Source organism: Vitis vinifera, chromosome 2, assembly GCF_030704535.1.
Source record: "Vitis vinifera cultivar Pinot Noir 40024 chromosome 2, ASM3070453v1".
Classification (NCBI taxonomy): domain Eukaryota; kingdom Viridiplantae; phylum Streptophyta; class Magnoliopsida; order Vitales; family Vitaceae; genus Vitis; species Vitis vinifera.
In genome coordinates, this window is record NC_081806.1 from 5,393,786 (window position 1) to 5,418,239 (window position 24,454).

The 24,454-nt window shown below is 37.2% G+C and overlaps 3 protein-coding genes across 3 annotated transcripts; 1 reads left to right on the forward strand and 2 right to left on the reverse strand.

The window, feature by feature from the left end:
- Window positions 1–814: 814 nt before the first annotated feature.
- On the forward strand, window positions 815–3,356 carry LOC100259241 (probable pectinesterase 68). The gene is made up of 5 exons (XM_002266285.5): window positions 815–1,193; window positions 1,287–1,476; window positions 1,587–1,793; window positions 2,422–2,660; window positions 2,965–3,356. Exons 1-5 carry the CDS (start codon window positions 937–939, stop codon window positions 3,119–3,121), a joined length of 1,050 nt encoding a protein of 349 aa, XP_002266321.5. The 5' UTR covers window positions 815–936; the 3' UTR covers window positions 3,122–3,356.
- A 604-nt stretch (window positions 3,357–3,960) lies between these two features.
- Window positions 3,961–11,732, reverse strand: LOC100242021 (peroxisome biogenesis protein 19-2). Its single transcript, XM_002269324.4, has 5 exons — window positions 11,441–11,732; window positions 11,313–11,361; window positions 10,935–11,214; window positions 6,029–6,345; window positions 3,961–4,235 (listed from the first exon to the last, which is right to left on the reverse strand). Exons 1-5 carry the CDS (start codon window positions 11,607–11,609, stop codon window positions 4,190–4,192), a joined length of 861 nt encoding a protein of 286 aa, XP_002269360.2. The 5' UTR covers window positions 11,610–11,732; the 3' UTR covers window positions 3,961–4,189.
- A 392-nt stretch (window positions 11,733–12,124) lies between these two features.
- LOC104882152 (uncharacterized) lies at window positions 12,125–22,676 on the reverse strand. The gene is made up of 2 exons (XM_059733716.1): window positions 21,553–22,676; window positions 12,125–13,794 (listed from the first exon to the last, which is right to left on the reverse strand). The coding sequence occupies exons 1-2, from the start codon at window positions 22,393–22,395 to the stop codon at window positions 12,337–12,339; spliced, it is 2,301 nt and encodes a 766-aa protein (XP_059589699.1). The 5' UTR covers window positions 22,396–22,676; the 3' UTR covers window positions 12,125–12,336.
- Between the last annotated feature and the right edge of the window lie 1,778 nt (window positions 22,677–24,454).

Genomic DNA, 24,454 nt, shown 5'->3' on the forward strand with positions numbered 1-24,454 from the left:
CGTTTGTACCCTCCACCACTCACTTTTACAGACACACACAGCACTACAGCAGGTGTCTCTTTATAGAACCCCTTCTGGCCCACACCCTATAATCATGCCAATCATCATAAAGAACTTTTTAATATTTCAGGGGCATTTTGGTCCACTGTGCAATCTACGAGTTTGGGTATTTTTTGTCCCTTGCCCAACGTTCGAAAAAACTATTTTTTGCCCTTTGAAAGAAAAAATAATAAAATAAAAGAAAAGGAGGAAGCCTACAAAATACTATTAAGCCATGCTTGGACCATCATTTATCGCACACTCCCTCTCCCACATGCGCTGGTGGTGTATATAATATGACCGTTTGGATGGTATCATTAACAAATTCCTTAAAGATGTGAGCCCTCATCATAAGAACCCTCCATGCATTTCTATTTTCCTCTTTATTTTCTTAATATCAAAATTAAAATTAAAATTAAAATTAAATAATTTGGGGATTTGGAATGTGATTAATTAAGAGAGAACAACACGAACCCATAACCTAGGCATCTTCGATGATTCCTACTGAAATGGACAAAATGTTTTAGTAATGGGCACAATTAGAAAATGTGTCGTTTTTTTTTTTTGTTTGGTTAGGCAGAAAATTTGAGTGCAAATGATAGGAGTGGAAAACAAGCGTTATCGAGACTTGTGACAAATGCAAACAAAACATGAGTCCTAAAGAGAGGGAAGAGCACAGAAAAAATGACCGTTGGAAGGATCCAACTCCATTCCCACAAAGACATTAAATAAATAAGCTAGTATGGTTATGAGGATGTTGAGTGTGTGTGTCTTCTTCAATGCATACTTAAATATTTCGTCAAGCCAAACCCAAGAATCCCAAAACATTCTTCCACACTTTCCATCTCTCTCGCCAAACATTCTCTTTCGCTCTCTGAAAAATTTAATGCTATTCTAATGGCTCCTTTCACCTCTTTCTTCTCCATCCTCACCTTGTTCTTGTGCTATGCCCCTTTGAAGTACTCCGCCACCATCATTCCGTCAACCAACTCTACAAAGCGCCACCACAAATGGGTTGGACCCTCCGGTCACCTGTTCATCACCGTCGACGCTCGCGGCACCGGTGACTTCTTGTCTGTCCAGGCCGCCGTCGACGCGGTGCCTGATAACAATACCAAGAACGTTCTCATTAAAATCAACGCCGGATTCTACGTGTAATTATTATTATTATTATTATTATGTAATTAAATGGTCCTTAAATTTACCATTTTTTTTTTGCCTTTTCTAAAATGTTGGTGATGGCGCAGAGAGAAGGTGGTGGTGCCGGTGACAAAGCCATACATCACGTTTCAAGGAGACGGGAGGGACGAGACGATGATAGAGTGGCATGATAGAGCAAGTGACCGCGGCACCAATGGCCAACAGCTGCGTACTTATAGAACTGCTTCTGTCATTGTTTTTGCTAATTATTTTTCTGCTAGAAACATCAGCTTCAAGGTACATATATACTCCGGCCCTTTTTCAAAGAAAAAAAATGGTACCACTTGTAATATTCTCTTCTTATGATTAAAGTATTGGGTGCAAAAATGGATGTAATGTGGGTGCAGAATACAGCACCGGCACCGATGCCGGGGATGCAGGGATGGCAGGCGGCAGCATTCCGAATATCGGGGGACAAGGCCTACTTCTCCGGCTGCGGTTTCTATGGTGCACAAGACACTCTCTGCGACGACGCCGGACGGCATTATTTCAAGGAGTGTTATATTGAGGGCTCTATAGACTTCATTTTTGGCAATGGTCGCTCCATGTACAAAGTAAGCAATTATATATCTACGAATCTTAGTAGGTAATTATTCCATTATTAAAGAATACTGTCCCATCTTTTCTTTTTTTAATCATTTTAGACGAGTGGAATCTGGGGGTCCAGACCCCAGGCGGTTGAAAAGGGAAAGGGGGATTACTTTTGTGAACTGTACCCTGCCTAAAAGTCCATGAGAAAAGGCCAACAAAAAGTACCTGTAAATATGGTAGAATAGGAGGTGGTGCAGAAACAGTAGAGTTAAGCGGCGCCCACAGCATTGTGTAGGACCTGCTCTGGTCTCAGGGCTCAAAAGCGCTCACGCTCCTCTTCACGGGTTGCAGCCATCTGACCCTAAAATGTCATCTTTGGGCAGTACTTCTATTAATGTCTCATACAAATTTAAAATTTTTGGTGAATTTGTTGTTTAAATAAGTATCCGTATTAGAAACAATTGAAATAAATATCAAATCCTACCTACTTATAAGTGATTCTTACCAATTTGAATTTCATTGATGGTGAATTTGAAGAGCATGTCATGTAAATTAATGAATATTTTGTGGTATGATTTTGAGTTTAGAATGACTGGGAAGGGGGGGGAGAAGGGGGTGTGTGTTGATGATGGTCTCTTTCTGTCCTTTCAGGACTGCGAACTGCACTCAATAGCCACGAGGTTCGGTTCCATAGCGGCGCAAGATAGGAACTCGCCCGATGAAAAAACCGGGTTCGCATTCGTGGGCTGCAAGGTGACTGGCAGAGGCCCACTCTACGTGGGTCGGGCCATGGGCCAGTTCTCCAGGATAGTCTACTCATACACGTACTTTGATGATGTGGTGGCACATGGGGGGTGGGATGATTGGGACCACACCAGCAACAAGAACAAGTAATACTAATGCATTTGCCACCGTACTCTGTTTTAATAATTTCTTCTTAGCCTTTTGACATTCTCACATTTCTACCAAACTTTGATTGAAATGGAGACAGTATTTTAAGTGGGCCCATTTTGTGCTGGGCTTTGGGTTGCTCCGAAGCTGCCATGTACTGTGGTGGCAAAGACAATGTCAGCAAAGCTCGAAGAAATTCGATAATATTGTTGATAAATTTGCTTTTCTAATTTTTCATGATTGGATCTCAAAATGTGGGTCCAGCCCAATTATAACATTGGCGGAATTGGTTTGACTTTGCAGGACTGTATTTTTCGGAGTGTACAAGTGCTGGGGCCCAGGAGCAGAGGCAGTGAGGGGGGTGACATGGGCCAGAGAGTTAGATTTTGAGACGGCCCATCCATTCCTTGTAAAGAGTTTCGTCAATGGAAGGCACTGGATTGCACCCTCTGATGCTTAGCTGTTACTGCATTAGATGCTACACCTACACTTGCCTAAATTTTCATTCATCATAAATATTATTTCATGTGCATTTCAAAATTCATTTATTTGTTGATTTTCCACCATTATACTACTTTCATAATTGTAATACTCAATTCAATTCATATGTATTTCCTTTGGTTGATGTGTGTTATCTGAATTTGGAAGTTGGAATGGGAAAATATCAATAAAAAGTCAAATTTTTTGTTCTTTCATTTTCATTTTTATAGGCACCGTTCTACCTATACAATACTAATAGGGCTATAAGCCTATAGCTTGGACTAATTTGATTGGGTGGACCACTACCTATAACCTAATTTAATCTTATTTTTCTAAATTTCGATCATCGTATTACACGTGAAAAGTTGAAAATCCATCTACAGTGTTTAAGTTTGGATTGTCCTAACTTAAAAGACTTTGAATCCAACATAAATTAAATTTGGAATGAAAAAACTTAACCAAATTTCGACTCGAATATTAAAAAAATTGATTATCCATATCCCATCTAAAGATGGAGCTTGATGGAGTCGAAGTAACACACAATCAAAAACTATAAGAGAATTGCACATAAAAACCTCGTATGAAAACAATAAGTGCATCAAACTTGAATTATTTTTTGAGAGTTTTTATTTTATAATTATTTTTATACGATTGAATTAAAACTCTGTGAAAGTAACAATATAAATCTAATAATAATAATAATAATAATACAAAATTCAATGGGGTAGAATGCCACAAGGACATGTAAAGCAAGCAACTGAAGGGCAACCTCACCTGATGAATGAATGTGGGACATTTTTCAAGGAAGAAACGAAGACCTTGCAGAATGAACTTCTTATTCACACGCTCAGATCATACTCAAGCTCTCAGAAATAGAGCATGTAGCATCTAATAAAATTCCATTAGAAAATGGATGGCAAAATCTGACAAAGAATTTCAAGTGAAACTAATTTATTTCTATTAAATCTTAAGAAAGGGTATAGTGCGAGATAAAAGGAGGGGAGCGACACATGGGGTATGAGTGACCCGGAATGAACTTTTGCTTGTTTCACATTAGACAACAATTTGGCTGAGACTCCAACAGCTCCGGAGATCTGCAATGCAAGTGAGGTAGAATAACAGTCAGTTCAGGTGATATAAAATACCAAATGGAACACTACATAATATCGGTGCTATTCCACAAGTTCCAATCTTAGATGTTGCAGAAAAGCATAAGTCAGTGTCAAAAAGAGCAGCACATGGATATATGCAACAACATAATTAGAAAGCACTATTTCTCCCTACAGACCATCACAGATGAAATATTCCATGGAACAGGCATCAGGCCAACTTTGTTCAACACAAATCTCAAGGAATGCTTCAATCTAGCAACTCTAGGAGGGAGCTCAGAGGACAGTTTCTTTTTAGTTTTCTCATAATACCAAACTAGTTCTAACAACATTTCCCTTGAACATTCCACACATGCAGAAAAGGCAAGGGAGAGGAGATTTCACACCTCTTTTTTGCAGCCGACTCTATTATTTTAAGAGGCTGACAGTGAACAATTACCATACATCAGATCGGCTCTATTCTGTTTCAAAGTAGTGTTTGGTTTGCAAATTAACGTCCATAAAAATGAGATTATCCTGATTGGGATGGTAGATGGGCTTGAGAGGTTGGCTAATCAGCTGGATTGTAGAGTGGGGGGTCTTTGTTGGTGTGGGATACAGTTGAGGGTAATTTCAAATGAAGGTTGGCCTCTTGGAAACAACAATATCTTCCTATAGGTGAGAGACTGACCCTTTTGAGAAGGGTACCCTTCTAGTTCACCAATTTATATTTTTTTTGGCTTTCACAATTTCTAGAAAGGTAAGAAGTAGATTGAGAAGGATTCAGAGGAAGTTCCTGAGGTGGGAGGCCACTTAAACAAGAAATATCATTCGGTAGGTGACACACTGTTTGTTCCTACAAATCTGGTGGGAGCTTGGAAATAAGGAAACTGAAGCCTCTCAACAAAGCTTTATTTGGTACATGGCTTTGGAGATTGACAAATGTGCACAAAAACTTTTGGAGAAAGGTAATTCTGGGAAAATATGAGGAAATGGAAGGGGGATGGTGTTCTATAGAAGGTACAGAAGCCTATGATTCAAGCCTATAGAATGCTATCTGCAGCGTTTGGGTTCTTTTTTTTTTTCTTTTTTTTTTTTATAGACAACAAGATTATGCATTAAGAAACAACTAAAAAGAGAGGGTGTGCCCTACGTACACGTGTTTGGGTTCTTCCAAGTTCAGTTAGAGAGGTAATGCTTAGCTGGAAAGGAAACTTGATAGGTACTTAGCAAAAGATAGTCTGGACACTGATTCCATTAGCCTGTTCTCGAGTGTTGGGAAAGAGTGCAATACCAGAATTTTTTGAAGGGGTGGAATATACTAGTCTGGCGATTAAAAATGGTTTTTTAAGGACCTTGTTTGTGCAATCTAATGGGGGCTACTCTCTTCCTCTTCTTTGTCAGATTTTGTTGATAGATTGGGAGCCAGTTAGATGTTGGGGGCTTTTGCTATTTTTCCATTACTCTAGCTATCAATCATATACATCATGTGTACATGCTTACACCTCATTTTCTTTTAGAGGGCTCTACTAATATATTTCTATTTTTGTCCACTAAAAAAAAAACAGCTTATGTATTCCTCAGCATCTAAAGTTAGGTGCATATTCTACAAAGATTAAAAAAATAAAAAATAAAAGTGCCAATCTCCAACAGCAGACTGATTGTGTGTGTGTGTGTGCGTGTACACTATTGTTTCCAAGAGCTAAAATCGACTTTCTCCAAAAATCAAGGAAAGCACTTCAGAAATTCTAACAAAATGATGGCTCAGATTGCCACAAGCAACTGATCAGAACACTTACAGCTGGCCAAGATTTGCTAGATCAAAGTCGGGAGCAAGCTCTTGCACTATATCATTAGGCGGTTGGCCACACTCTTGCATTTGTTGCATGAGCTCGACAATCTTAGTGAAGTTACCTGGATCATTTTCATAAACTTCATTTAGATTTTTTATAAGTCCATATTGGTGGGAATAACGCTCAAATTCTTCTTTGCTCAACCCAGCTTCATGCTCTTTCAACCACTTTGGATATCTTTCTCCAATTTCTTTCATTGGTTCATGAAGAATCTCCTTAGACAAAAGCTGCTGCATCATGGTTTCCACAATTGACTCCATGTCCTGAGCAAGAGGTTTAAGAAAGGACACATTCATTATGGATTATAAGAAACAAAAACATATCATTAACAGAAGAGTACTGTCTCTAGTAGCCAATGATATATGCTATTGCACATCTGCTAATGCCAACTATAACCAGAAAGGAGAAAGGAGAAAAGATGCAGAAAAAGGGTCCATATAGTTTCAATCTGAAAGTTAATTGGCAGATCTTTTCAGGCCTAAATCCACAGTTCAAAATTCTTTCCAAAATTTTAGAAACGGTTATATTAGTCCCTTTTATTTATGGAATACATCTTTTCTGTTACCACATTTTGTTTTTCACACAGTTTAAGACACTAAAATATTAAAATTTGCTCATGGTAGATGAAATATGGCCAAATTTCCAAATATGGAGAAATTTTCTGTCCAAGAGTGTCTTAAACAAATTTATAAAGCATGCAGTTTACAATCACATTTGTACACACGTCAACACAATTTCTAACTATCGGATCCAATTAATATATTTAAAATAACCACTTCTCCTTTCCTGTAGAGTTCCCCATATCTTAACCCCCAAAAGATTTGGGCCAACTCCAAATTCAGCAAATTCCATGTGACTGGTTCCTAAATAAAAAAACCATGGTGACTGCAAGGATTTCCTTGAGGAAATTTAAGACCTATGTCCCTAGGCAGAAGGATATAAATACTGAATGTCATGTTAGATAAATTGCTAAAAGGTAAAGGTTATCTGAGTTCTTACTTAAACACGGGTTTCACCATTCATCAGCAATAGTTTGCTTTCTGAGATAGACGTACCACCAAAGACAGCCTAATTTATCTGTCACTAACCATCAGCACTACCATACCTTGAACTTTTTGCTGTTGGTCACACCTTTGAACTTTTTAAGATATCATGGACAACGACCTTCATAATCTGAGTGATGTTAATTTGGCCAAGTACCAAGGGCAATAACATAAGATTTATTAATACTGGGTACTTTTTACACCTTAGACAGATCTCTTCAATACCCAAGGCTCTCTTCCAACTAACTACTCAATAATGTCTACTCTTTAGGTTTTGTAAACTGGTAAAAGCAAGTTAATTTTATTCAAAAGAGATCATAACATTAAAATGTAGGAACACATGCATAATCCTCAGAAGAACTATTAGCTTCGTAATTGACTGCAAGGGCAACAGCATTTATATTTCTACAGAAGACGAAGAGAAGTTATAATACTTAGACAATTAAATGAATCTCGCAAAAGAATTGAACCATTGCGCTTATAGAAAATATGGCAGAATCCTCATCAACTATTGAGACTGCACTGGCATGTGCTTTCAGTTTTCCTGTAAGTAGAGATTTTGATTGGTTGACGGATCAAAGGTAAGTCTCACAAGTGAAGGCTTATTTAAGGAGATTCAGCCAAATCATTTGATGTAAAATGGGAGAACATGATATCATGCTTCAATAAAAGGCTCTTATATCTTCATCTGGAGAATTTGCAGCAAAGGAATGGGTAGGCAGCATAGAAATGCAAGGGGGGGAATGGGGAACACATCCACATGAAGCCAAGATCATCATCATCACTCCTAGTGCACATGAAGCTGAAGAGTTCTCTGGGCCAAAAAAAGTCCTATATTCTCTTTAGTCTCTGTTCTTTGTGAATGCCCTTTGAAACTTATCTACCAAGACGGTTTAAGGCTGACTGACATCACATCAACGTGTGAATACCTATGTGTCACTTAAAGCAGGGACAACTAGTAAGTTCATTACTAAGCTCATACCATAGAACCTCCCAGAATGTGAAATTCTAAGAGAAGCACTCAACAGTGCCAAAAGGTTGAAAAGGATTTATCATGCAAATCCTTGACAGTTTGATTTCTGGCAAAGCTGATTAACACATGGACCTAAAAATGTTGAATAGTAATCTCAGAAAAAATGTAGCTTACACTAAACTCATTTTTGATACTAGGACCTAAGGGAACTTCTAGAAAGAGAAGCTCCAGTAAACCTGCTCAAAAGCATTCCTTACTTCAGAACAATGTTCCACAAATTTCAACCTTGAATGGGATAGCCCACCAAGCAGCTTCTCTACCTAAAAAGGTACTCAGTATTGACTCAAGGGCTGTCAAAGGAATGAGAATCTGCGTGATTGTGTGTGAGAGATAGAAATAGGAAGAGAGAGAGAGAGAGAGAGTGCGGGAGGGAAGAAGAGAAAGAAAGAGATTCAAGCACAAACAGAATTTCTACCTTGTAAATTCCATCTACTCTTATTAAAAAATAGTGGCAAGAAAAGGGGGCACAACCCTTGTATACTCTCCTAAGTATAGCATCAGTCCGATTAAAAAGCATCTTCTTGGGTGGCAAAACAGCAACCCATTTTTCATCTTAAAGCTAAGAACATTCAATCAATTAAACTCCTGTTTGGTAGTGTCACTTGACCGATGCTTAAATATCTGATGTTGTGTAAAGCGAACAAGACATTTCATGCCTGAATCAAGAAGTTGCAGGCACTAAGGCTCCAGGAACTCCACTTGGAGAGATATACATGAGAGTGGCAATGCCATTTGATGCACATGCTGCAAGTGGAAGGCAAGTAAGCATGCCATGCATATGGTGGAATTCACTGTTTTCACTTCCTGTATCACAGGAACACCAAACATCCCTTTTGAAATGCCACATTTTCCAAAGTTTGTGAGTTAATTAAATATGTCACCACCAACCAACAGGATTAGACCTAATTTAGGCTTCACATGGGACTGAGTGTCTGAAAGCCACATGGTTGAGCAAGAAACATTATATACTTGACCGACCCACAGTGTCACAATTTGGCCCCAGTTTTGTGAAAAACTGCAACTAAGCTCATGATTAAACAATGACCTTGGATGTGATTAGACCCAAAAAAAGAAAAGAAAAAAAACTCACCCACAATGAAAAGAACACTTCAAGAAAACAAACCCAAACCACTGAACAACCAAAAAGGTTCATCAAGAAATTTTATCATGAGTTTTTTCCCGCACAAAGCTGATAGACTAGCAATCTTAAAATTACGAAAAGCAAACTACAACGTTTATGCTACGTTAGCCACATAATTTCAAACTTAGACTTAGAACTAATGAATATTCAACAAACCCAGTAAAACTCGCATTATATAGAACTGTACTTTAGAACAATTTTGCACAAAGGATTCTTAGGAAGTAATTCAAGAAGGACTTAGGTGGTAATGAATCTAATGAAGGATATAAACTCAGGGGTAGATATTGGAAGAGGGGGGCGGGGTGGGGGTGGGGAAGGAATAGAGGAACATAGAGAACACATGTCAAAATCATTTGAGGGGCAAAAAACTGATAAATTCACTCCAAAGGAATAACATCACCTCTATTAATAGTCATCTTCCTGCCAACCATCGGACCTTTTTTAACCACAAAAGAAGCTCAATTTTGGTCTTTGGCCAAAGTCATCAGGCTCAAACTTATGTATCAAACATGGCAACAGTCAAATCAGTATCATTTAATTGTTTAACCTGAAACCAGGATATTCTGCTAACCTTTAAAGATATATTCCTATTTCTGGAATCCACTCATGATAATCTTAAAAGCAAAGTTAGTATACCTTTCAAAGCACATGAAGAAAGGTATGACTTGGAGCCGATGCAAATCATTCTTATCACTATTTTCCAACACCAAATGCAAAGTATAATAAGAATGCCTTCAATGACACTCTCCTAACCTTTTGTGTTCTATGTGTATGTGTAGCTGCATGGTGAACAGTAAGCCCATGACATCAAGCTCATTTTCTTTTGATAGGTAATAAAAGGGCTTGCATTAGAAACGCCTGAAAACAGCGAAAACAGTACACACAAACTATACAAACAATGCCCAAAAAAGCTAGGTAGTAAGGAGACAAAAAAGGCCTTCCCCTTACTTGCCAAACAACCAATCTACAAAATCAATCACAGACAAAATGTGATCCTCTATATACACCCTAACCCAATTCACAAAAGTATACATGAAAAAAAAATTAATTGCTTGGTCAAAAGTAAGCCCATAATTAGAACACATCAACAGTAAGCCCATAACACTAAGCTCATAATTAGAATGCATCTAAAGAAGTAAAATTTTAAGATAACAATTCAAAGGCAGCAAAACAAAAAGATTCAATCGAGTACTTATATTAGCAGTTTTGTCTATCACAAAGCTAATGCTAAAGCTGGCTAAAATTTTAAGTATTGAAATGAAAACTATATACAAGGGTTTCAGACTAAGAATCTTCAAACACGCTTGAACCTAAGAATCTTCAAACACAATTTAACTCCAGATGAAACTGCTCAATGTCAAAGTACAGTTGAAAAGCAACCTTAAAAAAGTTCCCACCCTGAAGGACATTAACTACATTTATCACATTTCTGAATTAACACTACACAGAATTATCAAAAACCAAACCCCCAATCCAAAATCCCAACAGAATATCTATAAAAGCCAATGGCAAACAAATAAAGCAACTCAGAATCAATCAAAAACACAAAAATTCAATCAAACGACTAATCTTAAAACTTAAAAGAGCCAAACAGAACCCCACAATCCCGATTCAGAAAACGAAACATGTACATACCTGAGAGCCAGCAAGCTCCTCAAACTGCTTAACCCAATCCTCCATCATCGCATCCTTACCCAACTCATCTCCACCAGGTTGCGCACCCGTGACCGACTCCAACTCCTTCACAGCCTCCCTAGTCTGCTCCCTGAGCTTATCAAGCGCCTCCGCAACATGCGATTCCTTTGAAACCTTCTGTTTCCCCTTTTTCTTGCTCTTCAAATCAGGCAAACCCATCCCCAATCCTTGAACCCCAGGTGGCATAGAACCCGTCCCTTGTTTCTGCTCTGTCCCATCTCTATTTCCATAAGCAAACGAAAAACAAACAAGGATTCAAACCCTAAAATCAAAATTTTCACACGACATATACATAGAAAGAGAAAGAGGGAGATGAACCTTTGAGCAGAAGAGGCGAGGTTGAGATTGTGGAAATCATCCAAAGCGCCTGAAACCATCCCAAAGTGATTCAAAAATTTTAGAGAGAGAGAGAGAGAGTAGATAGAGAGAGATGTTTTGGGACTCACTATCGAGGAGTTCGTCTAAATCATCGGAGTGGCCGGCCATGATTGTTCCCAGAATCTTTCGATCCTTCTTTCTCTCGCTGCGTGGGTCAAGGAATCGGGATGAAGGCTGCTCTATGGGGACGATATTACCCGGGTTGAACAAAACGACGTCGTGCAGGGAGTGGGGCATAGGTAACAAAGTATCAAAAAGGCCTCAAATTGGGTCACATGGCTTTAGGATGTGGGCCCTCGCCCATTACAAATCCCAAAAACATCTTAGACCCACTGGAATTGATTTTTGAGCAGAAAAAACCTTTTATTTTAAGTTTCATAACCTTAAATCTAATTTTATTCAAATAGTTTATGATTTTAAAAAATTAAATATAAGATAAATAAAAAAAAATTAAAAGTTCTATATTAAATTATGTCATATTTATTTTAAGATTTTTAAATTAAATTCCTATGCCTAATTCCTGACAATCCAAGCCTTCTCATTAAATAACAATAATATAATCTTCTTATTGATTGAATACTTGAAAACAAAACTTTTACGTTTGTTTATTGACAGAAAACCAACACCTATGATTCTGCTGATCATCTACCCCATCTTACTTCCAGGCAACAGCTGATATGCAACTCCACCATTTGCTAGGCAAAAATGTTCGTCCAATGCATGGAATTAGAATATGATATCATAAGACATCATTAGGGGTGAATATTTCTTTGTCTAGTAAATGTTTAATTAATAAAGGAGTTTGCAAGAGCATGTTTGTATCTTAAACCTCAATTCCTCGAAAGCAAATAGCTCAAACGAACCATCCTGAGAAACTGTATGGGAAAAACAAATATAAAGAGCATTTTTGTGGATTGAACCTACAAGGAACACAAAGTGATGTTCGCCACCACCACATTCCTTCTTACTCAGCTGCTCCTTCCTCTGGTTGTATGTCTGGTCCTGGCACATCGACATGATCAGCAGTGACACCATGGTCTGGGAGTGGAGCAGCTTCATGTGTTGCAGCATATACCTGCTCCACTGCAGGACTGGGCCCGTTGCCTCCAGATTCTGAAATGCCATTCACATGATTCATCTCTGCAGTCACAGACTCCTCCTTCCTTCCAGATTCCACTCTGGCAAACTGCTGCTGAGGTTCATGGACCACTGAGACAACTGCCTCGCTACCAGATCCAGGATGGGCTTCAGACCCCTGAGGAATGGCATTTTGTTGAAACTGAGTAACTGCACCCGCAGCAGGTGGTGCTGCTTGGTGAGCTTGTGGAGGCATATAAGGGCCTTGTGGAGGAAATGAGCCCGGAGGGCTGTAGAAGCCTTGTTGTTGATGGCCTTGAGGATGTAAAAGAGTTTGTGCAATTGGATTAGGAGGATACAAAGCCTGAAGCCCCATTGGCCCATACATAGCTTGGTGACCCTCAAATCGTTTTAGCTTTGCAATGTGCTTCTTACCAGAGAGATGGCGATCAAAGACCTCCTGTGTGTCACACTTAACATTGCACAAGTCACATATTAGGGGAATCACCACTTTAGGTTTAGGAGGTTCGATTGATCGCCTTGGTGCTTCAAACATTTTCATACGCTTCCCACCTCGACCGCCCCGCATCCTGCGCTTCATACCATGCCTCCAATTGTCGAAGTGCTCCATCCTAGGCTTACCCACTTGTGAATCCGGACGCTCCTCCATGGGTTTTTCAGGCTGTTCCACAATATCATTTTTCTGTTCACCTACCATCTCATTTTCATTGGCAATTCCTTCACTGGGTAAGTTTTTTTCTGGGTTCTCTTCACCTTCCTCGTCACTTTCCTCTTCACCTTCCTGGGCAATCTCTGGCTGGAACTTGGACTCACCCACAGGCTCATTCGGTATTTCAGTCCCAGTAAGGTTAGCACTTTTCAGCTCTTCAATTCTCTGCAAGTTCTTTTTATGTCGTTTTCCATTCTTGTGCTGCTCAAGGATTTCCAAACTAGTGCAATCAACCCTACAAAGCTCACACCATGCCACCTGTGAGGGTTGCCAGTTTGGAGCTGAATCCCCTGGTGCCGCTGTTGATGGTGATGTCTCTGCCAGCACTACAGCTTCACCTGACTCTTCAGGTAGAACACCTGAGGGCTCTCCCTCTTCTTCAGGCAATTCTGCATCCTCAACTGCAGCAGGCTCTGGATGTGAAGATGATGCAGCATATGGTGCGAACCGCCTCGAACCACCCCTGCCCCGACCCCGACCCCGACCACGGAAAGGTGGACCAGAGCCACCACCTCTAAACGGGTGGCGGGGGCCAAAACTTCCCCTGCCACCCCCTCTAAATGGTCCACCACCACCACCCCTTCTACCACCACCCCTGTAAGGAGATCGCCCAGCCTGCAAAATAAGTCTCCAAAGGTTTTCAAGAATATAAAGCTGAATCAGTCAAAGATGAGCTTGCTCAATATTGAGGGGAAAACAGCTGCTCAAAAAATGATAACTTCATGCACAGAATTTAGCTATCAACACAAATTACACAAAACAAGAGCCAGCTAAAAGAACTACAGCTTTGACACTTCACCCCTAGGGTTCCGTTAGGCACATTTTAAGCATCTAAAAAAGCCATTCCTTTATTGTAAGGTCAAGTCAAACATATTAAGAGAACTATCTTCTGTCCTAAAACTTGTCGAGCATATATTGATGCAATATCCCAAAAAGAAGAGACAAAAAAAAAAGTATTGGTTTTAAAAGATTTAAGAGTATCAAAGGCAATTAACTTACACATTTTCAATGCATCCATGGTGGTATGAGGCCTATTGATAGCATGTGCACAAATTTATTGTTTAGAATAAGAATAATTATCCAAAAGAAGAGGTAATAAATAATTGACAAAATGCCACTGACTAAAAACAATAAAGATGATGTTACACAGGTTATGAAACAATACCATCTCAAATGTTGAGCAAAACATGACATATTCCAAATATCAGGGAAATAACAGCTAAGGAATGATTTCATGTTCATGATTCCATGTGGTGCCAAATGCAAAGGTGCATTAATTCCACCACAAGGTATGAGTCAGCATCACCAGAAGGAAACAATTTTTCAGTGCAAATGGAATATATAGCAAAGAAGGTATATCAAGCCTACTGCGACACCATAGAGAGACCAAATACAACCCAATAAAAGGGAATCATGCACAGATGCTATCCTCGAACTAAATCGCCCTTCCTCAAAGTAAACCACAAAAGGACCTTGATCAATCTAGTTCTTTCTTACAAGAATGAGAAAAAATTCTACACAGATTGAATTAAGTTTAGCATAACTGAAATTTCTTAATCAGAACCAACTGCAAGATTAACTGAAAGTTAATATCAATGTCTGAAACGTCAGACTACGTCATAAAAAATGCAAGTTGATAAACCTTCATAGCAGTAATAGCTGCAGGAGTCATGCAGGAGAAAATAAGAATAGGAATGAGTAGAGGCAAAGCTAATTGTTATATGACTATCCGAACCATGCTTAGTTCTCTGGATATATAATCATTGACTGAAAATTTGTAAACTGCACCCTTCCCAACCCTGACAACCATCCACAAACCCCAGGCCCAACATACCCTCTCCCCAAAAAGAAACAACGGATAAGTAAACATCAATTTCCATTGTGGAATCCCAATCTTAATGATGTTCATTCCCAGCTATGTGCATCACTCAGAAGAAAATCCTGATTCAATAATAAAAAACCTTACATTTTTAGAATTACAAATGATTTTTGGCAGGCAAACAAAAGATTGCTATAATGCTTAGGATTTTTTTATAAAAAAAAATCAGAAATATGGGAACCTATAAGATTTGCCTTTTTTTAATGCCTAGTAAAAAAAATACCTGCTTTTTTTCTAGAATATAAATTGAGATATCAAAGGCCCAAAATTGCACATCAGTTAGCACTATGAACATTCTTAAAGCTACTGCTTTATTAGATGAAATAAGCAAAAGAATAATTTATTCGTCACATACCATTGAAATAAGTAATTTACAGGGGAGGAGGAGAAGCTACTGCTTCTTTAGATGAAATAAACAAAAGAATAATTTTTTCATCACATACCATTGAAATGAGTTATTTAAAAAAGAATCAAAAAATAAAAACTAAAGAGGAGCAGCGGCAGCAGCTAATTTCCAAAGAGATGTACCAGTAGGTGTTCAAGTGCCTAAACAAAGTCAAGCTCCAGTGTTCTCTCTCTCTCTTTCTCCCTCCCTCCCTTTTTAGTTGGATAGGTTTCAACTTTGAGGAATTTTTGCTTGACAATAACAAATCACAGGGTTCAACATTGCTTGAGCAAGAGCACAACATTGTTGATTCTCTTCTCTTGCCACTCCAAAACAAATACAGTGAGGGCATTTTGCAGTATGTGAACAACCAGCACAAAAGGCTCTAATAAAATCCATATTAGCAGGAAACATAAAGAAAAAACAATTCAGAAACCAAAAAAAATACTTCAAATAATGCTTAATTTAATTAGTTGAATTAGCTTTATATTTTTTGCAAATAATGGATTTTTATGTGCCAAAAAATATCATATATTATGACTTCGGAAAAGAATCAACTAGATCAACAGGGGATTCATGGCTGGGGAAGTAGATACAAGGCAACAAGCCTCTAGAACTTCCAAATCCCACCCCGCAACTATGGAACCTTTCAGAATGGCGTGCTAACTCACACAAAATCCATGCTGCTTTCAAACACTTAATTATAGTTACGCTTAAAATAGATAAAAAGAAAACTGAAAGATCCATACCTATTTTCTTGCAATGAATCCCACTCCAACGAGAATCCAAAACGATAAGAGGAATGATGACAACGGACAAGACAAAAGCTCTTGATTCAAACTCCTCGAGTTGACAAATGACATAGTTTGGCAATTCCTTGTCCTAATGGGATTTATCATTCTATCAACATCATCAGAATTTCATACAACTATTATAAAAAAAGTAAAGCACGCCATGCCTAGTGCTATAACCCAACCAAGCCTTGCACAATTCAAATTGGGCTCTTAGTTTGTGGAATGGGTTTGACATAAGCATGAGTTGATTCTACAATCATGGATTCATATAAACAAGATCAAGCAGTGCAAGACCAACTTGACACAGTCCACTATTTTTTTTAGCCCAAAACACAAAAACCTTATTCAATTAGACACAAAGCCATAACTTTATAGTCTATAAAAAGCAAGATCATGCTTGTCCATCAAAGCAATCTCGCACTTTGTTTTCATTCTTCTCTCAAACCTAAGTTGAGCACAGGATCATCATGAAAACAAGCCAACCTCACTTTGCACACATATGGCCTATTTTTCAATATCCACATGTCATATTCAAAACTGGCACAAATGAAACCTATGTGCTCATTTCCAGCATTTTTCACTTTGAAGGACTTGCCTAGAATTGGTCTAGGGTCAAACCAAGCTGTGTACAATTTTAATAGGACATGTACATTGTTTATTTCACAATGACAAATTAGTTTAAATATCATGGTTTATGCCAAATCTTTTCCAATAAATAATTATTTAAAAAAAAAAATTGATCATTCAGTCAAAACTCAATTGAACCAAGGCAATTTCACCAAAAAAAAAAAGTAGGGAAAACTAAAGAAAAATTAAAAATTTTTATAGGCAAGAATAAAATTCTTTCAAATTGACAAATCAACATATAAAAGTTATTGAAAAGGCAAGCTCGCTTATTTGGACAATTAAAACGAAAATACAAGTTAATCTTTTTTTTGGGATTAAAAGGGTTCATTCTTTTTCTTTTTTCTTATCCAAACCCAATTGTTTATTCTTTTTGTCAAAAAAAATATGGTTAAAAGATGGGGATAAGACCAGGACAATCATGAAAGACAAAATTCAAGTTGGTCCATCTCCAGCAGTTATGAGTTTGCAAACCATAATCAGATTCTCTTAGACAAGGAATAATTTTATACAATCTGACAACTTGTAAATCAAAATCAAGAAGATGGTAGAGATGGAGAATAAGAAGCAGAAAAATTAAAGCGAGTATTTAAGGAACTTCCTCAAACAAAAACATTTTATGTAAAATGTCAGAAGGTCACAAAAATCACTGAACAACTAAAAAAATAAATATTAAGTTTCATTTCGAAAGTAGATTTTGGTGCAGAAAATGTTTTAAACCTCATTATGAGGGTATATATATAACCTAAGCATTTAGGTAAAGGTTGTCCATTTTAATAGGCACCAAGAAAAATAAAAATTATAAACAAGGCTAAATAACCTTCTCTTATAACTCATTTGTTGTAATCCACAGCTCTAGGACCTTGCTTTAGTTTCTTAAAAAAAATGACTAAAAGAAGATAGAAGAACCAACCGTTTTTTCTCCACATCCTCAGCGCCATCATGTTCCAAAAGATTGGGCAGCATGAAGATACAAGAACGTGCGCTCCTCAAGAACTCTCAAACAAAACCATGAACAGTCCTAAGTCCAAAAGGAGAACACCTAATTTAGATCAATCCCATTAAAGATGGATTCTGAAAAAATACATGAGAGATTAACAGCAAACTGGCATGCTTTCAAAAGCAAGGGATCAATATTGGGTGTCTACAGGATGAAGGAAGCTGAAACCAAATTTTAAGAGAAAAAAAATATATGAGGCCACAATGATTTGGGAACAAATGAACATGAAACTAGATCCATGAACATAGAAGGATGAGCTGCAACCAAATCAAATGATGACCATCCAAACAAACAATGTGAGTCAACACAAACATCAACCCACAAAGTAAGAAAACAGAGGCATCAATTGATTTAATGAGCACATCAAAATTCGAGGGGTCATCAAGGCTCATGAAAGCTTGAGCTTTAAGTCTAGAAAGGAACAAACTGATTGATGTGCCATCTATAGCAAATACCATATTTTTCCCTTAACAACTAGAATATCTAAATCCAGAGACCATCTAGGATCACTTCAGGGTTTTATGGTCAAGCTAACAGTGCCGATCTCTTTGCTTATGATGCATTTTGAAGATTATGCTAAGTCCAATAAATATAATCGCTTTAGGCCTTATTTGGAGCACTAGAAGAAGTTTATTAGAATGGAATACAAACCATCTAGCCAATGAGGCTCATAGAATCATCAGCAACGGCAGCACCAACAGCAGCAGCAAATGCCTAAGAACATTTAAATTTCCAAGGAAATAAAAATTCTGATGAGACGGTACACTTCCAAAGAAAAAAAAAACATCTTAATACCATGGCTTCCCATGGCATCCACAAAAAAAATCCTGCATCTCCATTAAGGCAAGAGATTTTCTTTCGATAGGTGGGTGTTGTCTGTTGAATCGAAAGAAAAGTTTCTTATATTAGAACTTGTAAATTAACATATAAACCAAACCTCCATCCAATTAAAAATTAAAAAGGTGATTGAACATGAACAGTTCAAATTACATTTGAGCATTTAGGTCAGCTCTTCATAACAGAGGGCATCGAATTCTGATTCCCCAACCCACCGAAGAAAGAAACTAAACAAAGCATGCAACAACTGCCAGTAACGGGAAATTAGCTCATGGTGTAAGCACAGAGTACATGAATAACAATGAATGGAAACACATGCAAGTACAAATGGTGTCTGAACTTCAACTGGAATGTTCAATTCTGATTACTATGCTTCAAAAGAAATTAATGCATGCTAATTCAGACACAAGAAGCAGACAGCACACAAAATCTAACTTAATATACCAACTGCAAACCCCAAATATTTAATGTTGGCACAAATCCCAATTCCTATAGTTCTTTGAGTTGTATTACACTTATAAAAACTAGGCTTGATATTTATCTTTACACAGTTTCTGCAGATTGGGCAACTCTTCTAGAAACTTAACTGTCAATTTAGCCACCTCATGGGAGTGTTAAATTCTAGTCGAAATTTGGTGGACAGGGTCTGCTTTTATTTAACCCATTTACACTAAACTGAACCAAATTAAACATTCCCCCTACCAAAAGGGAGACTGAAAGTTGATTCGTCCAGATTGGTAGGTTGATGCATGCTATTCTCTAAGCATGATGGATTTCTTCATGCAGATTCGTAACCAAAAGAGTAATCATGGTATTACGAGACCAAGGCTTGCTGGTAGAAGAAGGATGTCCTCAAGGAAGACTGGCAACTGATATGTCCAGATTGGAGAACATCATTAACTACCAAAAGTTTTGTCATCAGGGGATTGTGATATTAAAGTTAACAAGTTTTGTCATAGACTTTAATCCATGTCATTCTGTTAACATGCTAGTCAATTAATAACAGAAGTCCATTCTGTATTTTCTGTAGCTGCTTAGCCTCCAATTGGACCAACATATGAAAACATAACTATAAAAAGCAGACTTAAGAAACTTAAAACCAATATCCTACAACTACAGAGTTAAATTCCTCAAGGCACTGCATTAATATTTCCACCAAGGAACAAAGACATTAACTGAGAGAAAAAAAAAAAAAAATACTACAGAACCTAACCATGTTAGCCTAATAAAACACTAATCTAGGAAAAATAACAACAAAAAACAAGTTAAGCTTTTTCCGTTACTGTTCAGCTTAGTGAGGTCTTTGGACAGTTTTACACCAAAAGTAATTGGTTATAGATGTCAATCATCTTACTATATTCATGTACAAAACTATAAAAGAAACAATTTGTTAAACATGATAATCTTGTCATTCTATTTGTGTATTAATCCATAAAAGTAATAACAAAAACACATTCTGTAATTCCTTTCATTGTTTGGCTGGCGGTTTAGTGGAGTCAATACATGACAATGAACATAATGATAAAAAGCAGATCTAAGAAACTCAAAACCATAATGTAGTTGTGAGAAAATGTCCTACAATCTCTGAGTTATATTCTTCAATACACCCCACAAACATTTCCATCCAACCAGAAAATACCCAAGCACCAGAGAGCTGCTATTCAAGTTTATTTTTTAACTTATGGAACACTTAAAATCATGCTCAGGACAAAAGGATCTAAAATCAAGTTAATGGAAAAATCATGTAAAACGATACAAATTAGACTTATGGAATCAAAGGAAACACACTAAATGAAAACTACAAAACCTATATGCATTACCTTTACATGGGCATCATGACAGTGACCACTAAAACAAAAAAGAAAAGATACTCTGCTAGTCATAATTTTGTGGTTTGTAATAATTCAATTCAAAACTACATTTTTTTCCCAAAAGTCTAAAAACTTTATACTAATAGTAGAAAAGTTAAAATAATTGGCAGTATTCAAATCGCAAATTGTAATAAGCACATGATCCATTTCTAATTGCAGCTAAATTATTTCTGATGCAGTGAACATAATCAGAACAAGTAACACAAAAAAAATAATAAAATGACCATATAGCTCGAAAATTTTTATTGCTTGCTGAAACCATATGTTCCAAACCCCACAAGAAAACACTAAGGTAAATAACAGCTTTCACATTGATCCAGCTTCGTCACTGTATCGAATCTTAAAGAACTGCAAATATTATCTAAATATGGAACATTCTGATTCTACTATTTTCATTTCATCTAATCACCAAAACAAAACTTGACCAAGTAAACTCCAACTTTATCCCAAAATTCAAACTTGTTGTTTGGTAATAGTGAGAAAGAAACAAATTAACCATAGGTGGTAGGAGATTTTCTATCAGACTGTCTCACAAACACACTTCGCACTTGCCTTGTATTTTTTTTTTTTTTTTTAACAGTATATATGCCCTTAATTTTTCTAAAGAAAAAAAAAATTTACCTGGCAGGCACCCTATGCCAGAAAAGCAATGCTGAGAAATAGTTTGCAAAACTCATCATTTTTCTTAACCAAGTTATTCAACTGTAAATTAAAATGACTGAAAAACACAGGTGACAGGTCATGGACAAATTACATGCTACCATTTACAATAAATCCGAAATAAGGCATAAATAGATAACAAGCACGTCAAAGCACAATATTACATGTCTTAAAGTCAAGGCAAAAGGAAACACTTAAAAGCAGATGGAGAATTGCAACATTGAATTAAGTTCATTGGAGAAAATGAATCAAACTAAATCAAAACCATAATTTCTGTAAAGGGCTAAAAATATACACAATCAAGACAACAAAGAGCGCCATACCGGTGGACGCATCGGACCCCGACCATGGTGCATTGGCCCATGCCCATGAAATGCACCAGGTCCATGCCCTGGCCCCATCATGGGCCGATAACCCCCACCCTTTCCATGCCACTGCCGCGCCTGCAACCCTGCCATAGCTCTCTCAGCCGCATCCATAGTCCCCGCAAACTGCGTCAATTGCGACAATGCTGCCACTGCGGCTGCCGCGGCCGGGTTCAGCCCCGGAGTAAGTGGGAACCCTGAGCTTTGCTGCTCACCACCCCCCTGCGGATAATATGCATTCTGCTGGTGCTGCACATGCACCTGCCCATGCCCCGATCCAGCCCCACCACCCTCCACGTTCGGAGGTGGAGGTGCTTCGTGCGAAACCGGAACCCCCGGCGGCTGCACCGACCCCAATTCCTGCTGCGGCTGCGGCTGCTGCTGCTGCTGATGCGCCGGTTGCTGATACACATTGCCGTAATCCGGCTGATAATACTGGTATTGCTGTTGCTGTTGATGTTGCTGCGGGTGCTGAGATTGTTGCGGTTGTTGGTATTGATAATAAGGGTAATACGCCTGTGTAGATTGATTATACGCCTGTGCAGATTGATTATACGCCTGTGCAGATTGATTGTACACCTGCGCCGATTGATTATACGCCTGCGCCGACTGATCATAAGCCTGTGCCGATTGATCATACGCCTGAACCTGAGAGGGATCGTACGGTTGCGAAGAGTAATCTTGATTTTGATGTTGCTGATACAGCTGCAGCTGTTGTTGATGCTGTTGCGCTAGTTCCGCTTGTTGATGTTCTTGGTACTGTTGCTGCTGGTACGCTTCTGTGAGAGAGGAGTGATCCATCGATTCTGGTTTCAGAAATGATTAGGCTTCTACGGGAAAATTAGGGTTTTGTGCTGATTATTTTATCTCCCCTCCACAGGAGAAAGGGGGAAGGCAAATCGCAATTAGGGCATTGAAGGGTGGGGAGTATTGGGTACTGCAACCCCTATGAACTGACATCTGTATGATTGACACGTGACCGGTTGAGATGAAGCCTCGTGGTGTTCCTTCAACGTACTTCTGGCATTTGAAAAGGCAGTGAAATTTTTTTGTCCGATTGGTTCGTAATTTTGCCATGTCTAGACATAACGCCGACTTTCTATCATTTTGAACAGAATTCCCCTTTGCTGATTAACAAATGAATGTATATTGAAAATGTAGCTTTAAAAACGAGTAATTTATCAATAATTTAATGGTGATTCCTTTGTTGACACACGTCTCTATTATTTTACTATGATAACAAAAAAATTATTGTAATTAATCAATATTTTAAAAGAAATTTTTTTTTTCAGAATTTAAAATATGTGACTCTCGAACAATGTAAGGTTTTAAACTTGTGTGGATTTATACTATAAATAAATTTTAAAATGTGTATATAATTAAAAGAAATCTATACATATATAATATCAAAAAAAATTTCTCTTATTTGATGTGGGTCAAGGAGTCTTCATGACTTTAAAAAACGCCTACATGATGCCCATGATTAAAATGAATTTATAAATATATAATATCAAAAAATGAATATTAATCTATATAATTATATTACTTGAAAGTTTATCCTAAAGGTGAATAACCAATACCTTTGACTTGAATAATGCATAGGTAATGGAAATATTGTTGACTTTTGAATTGATTTTTGGGTTTATACTAAGCCTCTTCATTTGCATTTATCTATATATATCATTAGTATTTGATATATAATTATACTAAGCCCAATGAAGTACGAGTTAATAAATAATTAAGTACATAAAAAATAGCAAACCAAATTTTATGATATAATATGGACTAAATTTGTATAACCCGTATTTTTTTCGAAATCAATGTATACTTTAAACCAATGTATACTATATTTGACATCATGTCTTTCTTCGTATAAGTGTTTCTATTTTTTACCATTAATAATTGTTAGTCTAAGATTTTTTTAAGTATATTTTGATAATAATAAAACAAAGTTAAATGTACTAAGATATTTAAATCAAGTGAAGTTTTTAGGTTTTATAGTTAAAATTAAAATAAGGCTCGAGTATGCTTAAAAGATATTTAAATATCATGAAAAAATAAATCCTAGAAAACTCAAAATATCTAAGTAAGATGAATCTCATTTGTGCGCTTGGGATAAAACTCTTTTTATGCATTCAAATGCCCTCCGTGTATATGTCTTGGCTTAAAAGTAACATCATGTTTTTAAAATGAATGAATACTTTACTTCAAAAACCTTAGGTTAAATTATTTCAAAAAGGTTTTTCAATGAAAGGCTCAAGTTATTAAAATAATAAAACTAAAAATTGAATATTTTAAAACCATTTTTTGCCTAATTGGTAAAGGGTATCTCGAATCAATCGAATTGATTAGACTTTACTAATTAAAGAACAACCAAATTTTTCTTTTTCAATGGTTGGTGTCTAGCAAATCGAGATAGGGTTGATAATTGATCAAGCATTAAAAACACCAACAACCACTTGTAGAGCATTAAATATACCAACAACTACTCGATCAATCGAACCAAAGCTTGACTGATCGAGACCTCTTTTTATGTGATTTTGGGTACTCGAGCTATTTTCTATAAATTGGAGAGTTCTATTGCATTTATTGATTATAGAATAATTATATTGAATTGTTTTTCATCTACTTTATCTCATTCAAAGCTCTTCATCAAACTACATCGATTCTTTCATTAGCAAATCTTTAGTGCACCAATTGAAATCATCATAGTTATTTATTTGTAATTGGGCTATAATTGTACTAAGATTGAAAACATTAAATCCTCGCATCATTGATATAATTTGGGTGTTTAAGACTTCAAATTGATTGAGAACTTGAAGGGAATATAATGGCCATTGGTGAATCCAAGTGTACACTG

What these genes read in the sequence shown, in the direction of transcription:
- LOC100259241 (XM_002266285.5), top strand. Translation starts at nt 937, where the DNA reads ATGGCTCCTTTCACCTCTTTCTTCTCCATCCTCACCTTGTTCTTGTGC. An exon ending in ATGGTCGCTCCATGTACAAA is followed by an intron (nt 1,794 to 2,421) that starts GTAAGCAATTAT and finishes CTGTCCTTTCAG; the next exon opens with GACTGCGAACTGCACTCAAT. An exon ending in CACACCAGCAACAAGAACAA is followed by an intron (nt 2,661 to 2,964) that starts GTAATACTAATG and finishes TTGACTTTGCAG; the next exon opens with GACTGTATTTTTCGGAGTGT.
- LOC100242021 (XM_002269324.4), bottom strand. Translation starts at nt 11,609, where the DNA reads ATGCCCCACTCCCTGCACGACGTCGTTTTGTTCAACCCGGGTAATATC. An exon ending in CTCGCCTCTTCTGCTCAAAG is followed by an intron (nt 11,215 to 11,312) that starts GTTCATCTCCCT and finishes TTATGGAAATAG; the next exon opens with AGATGGGACAGAGCAGAAAC. An exon ending in AGGAGCTTGCTGGCTCTCAG is followed by an intron (nt 6,346 to 10,934) that starts GTATGTACATGT and finishes CCTCTTGCTCAG; the next exon opens with GACATGGAGTCAATTGTGGA.
- LOC104882152 (XM_059733716.1), bottom strand. Translation starts at nt 22,395, where the DNA reads ATGGATCACTCCTCTCTCACAGAAGCGTACCAGCAGCAACAGTACCAA. An exon ending in GGGGTCCGATGCGTCCACCG is followed by an intron (nt 13,795 to 21,552) that starts GTATGGCGCTCT and finishes CTTATTTTGCAG; the next exon opens with GCTGGGCGATCTCCTTACAG.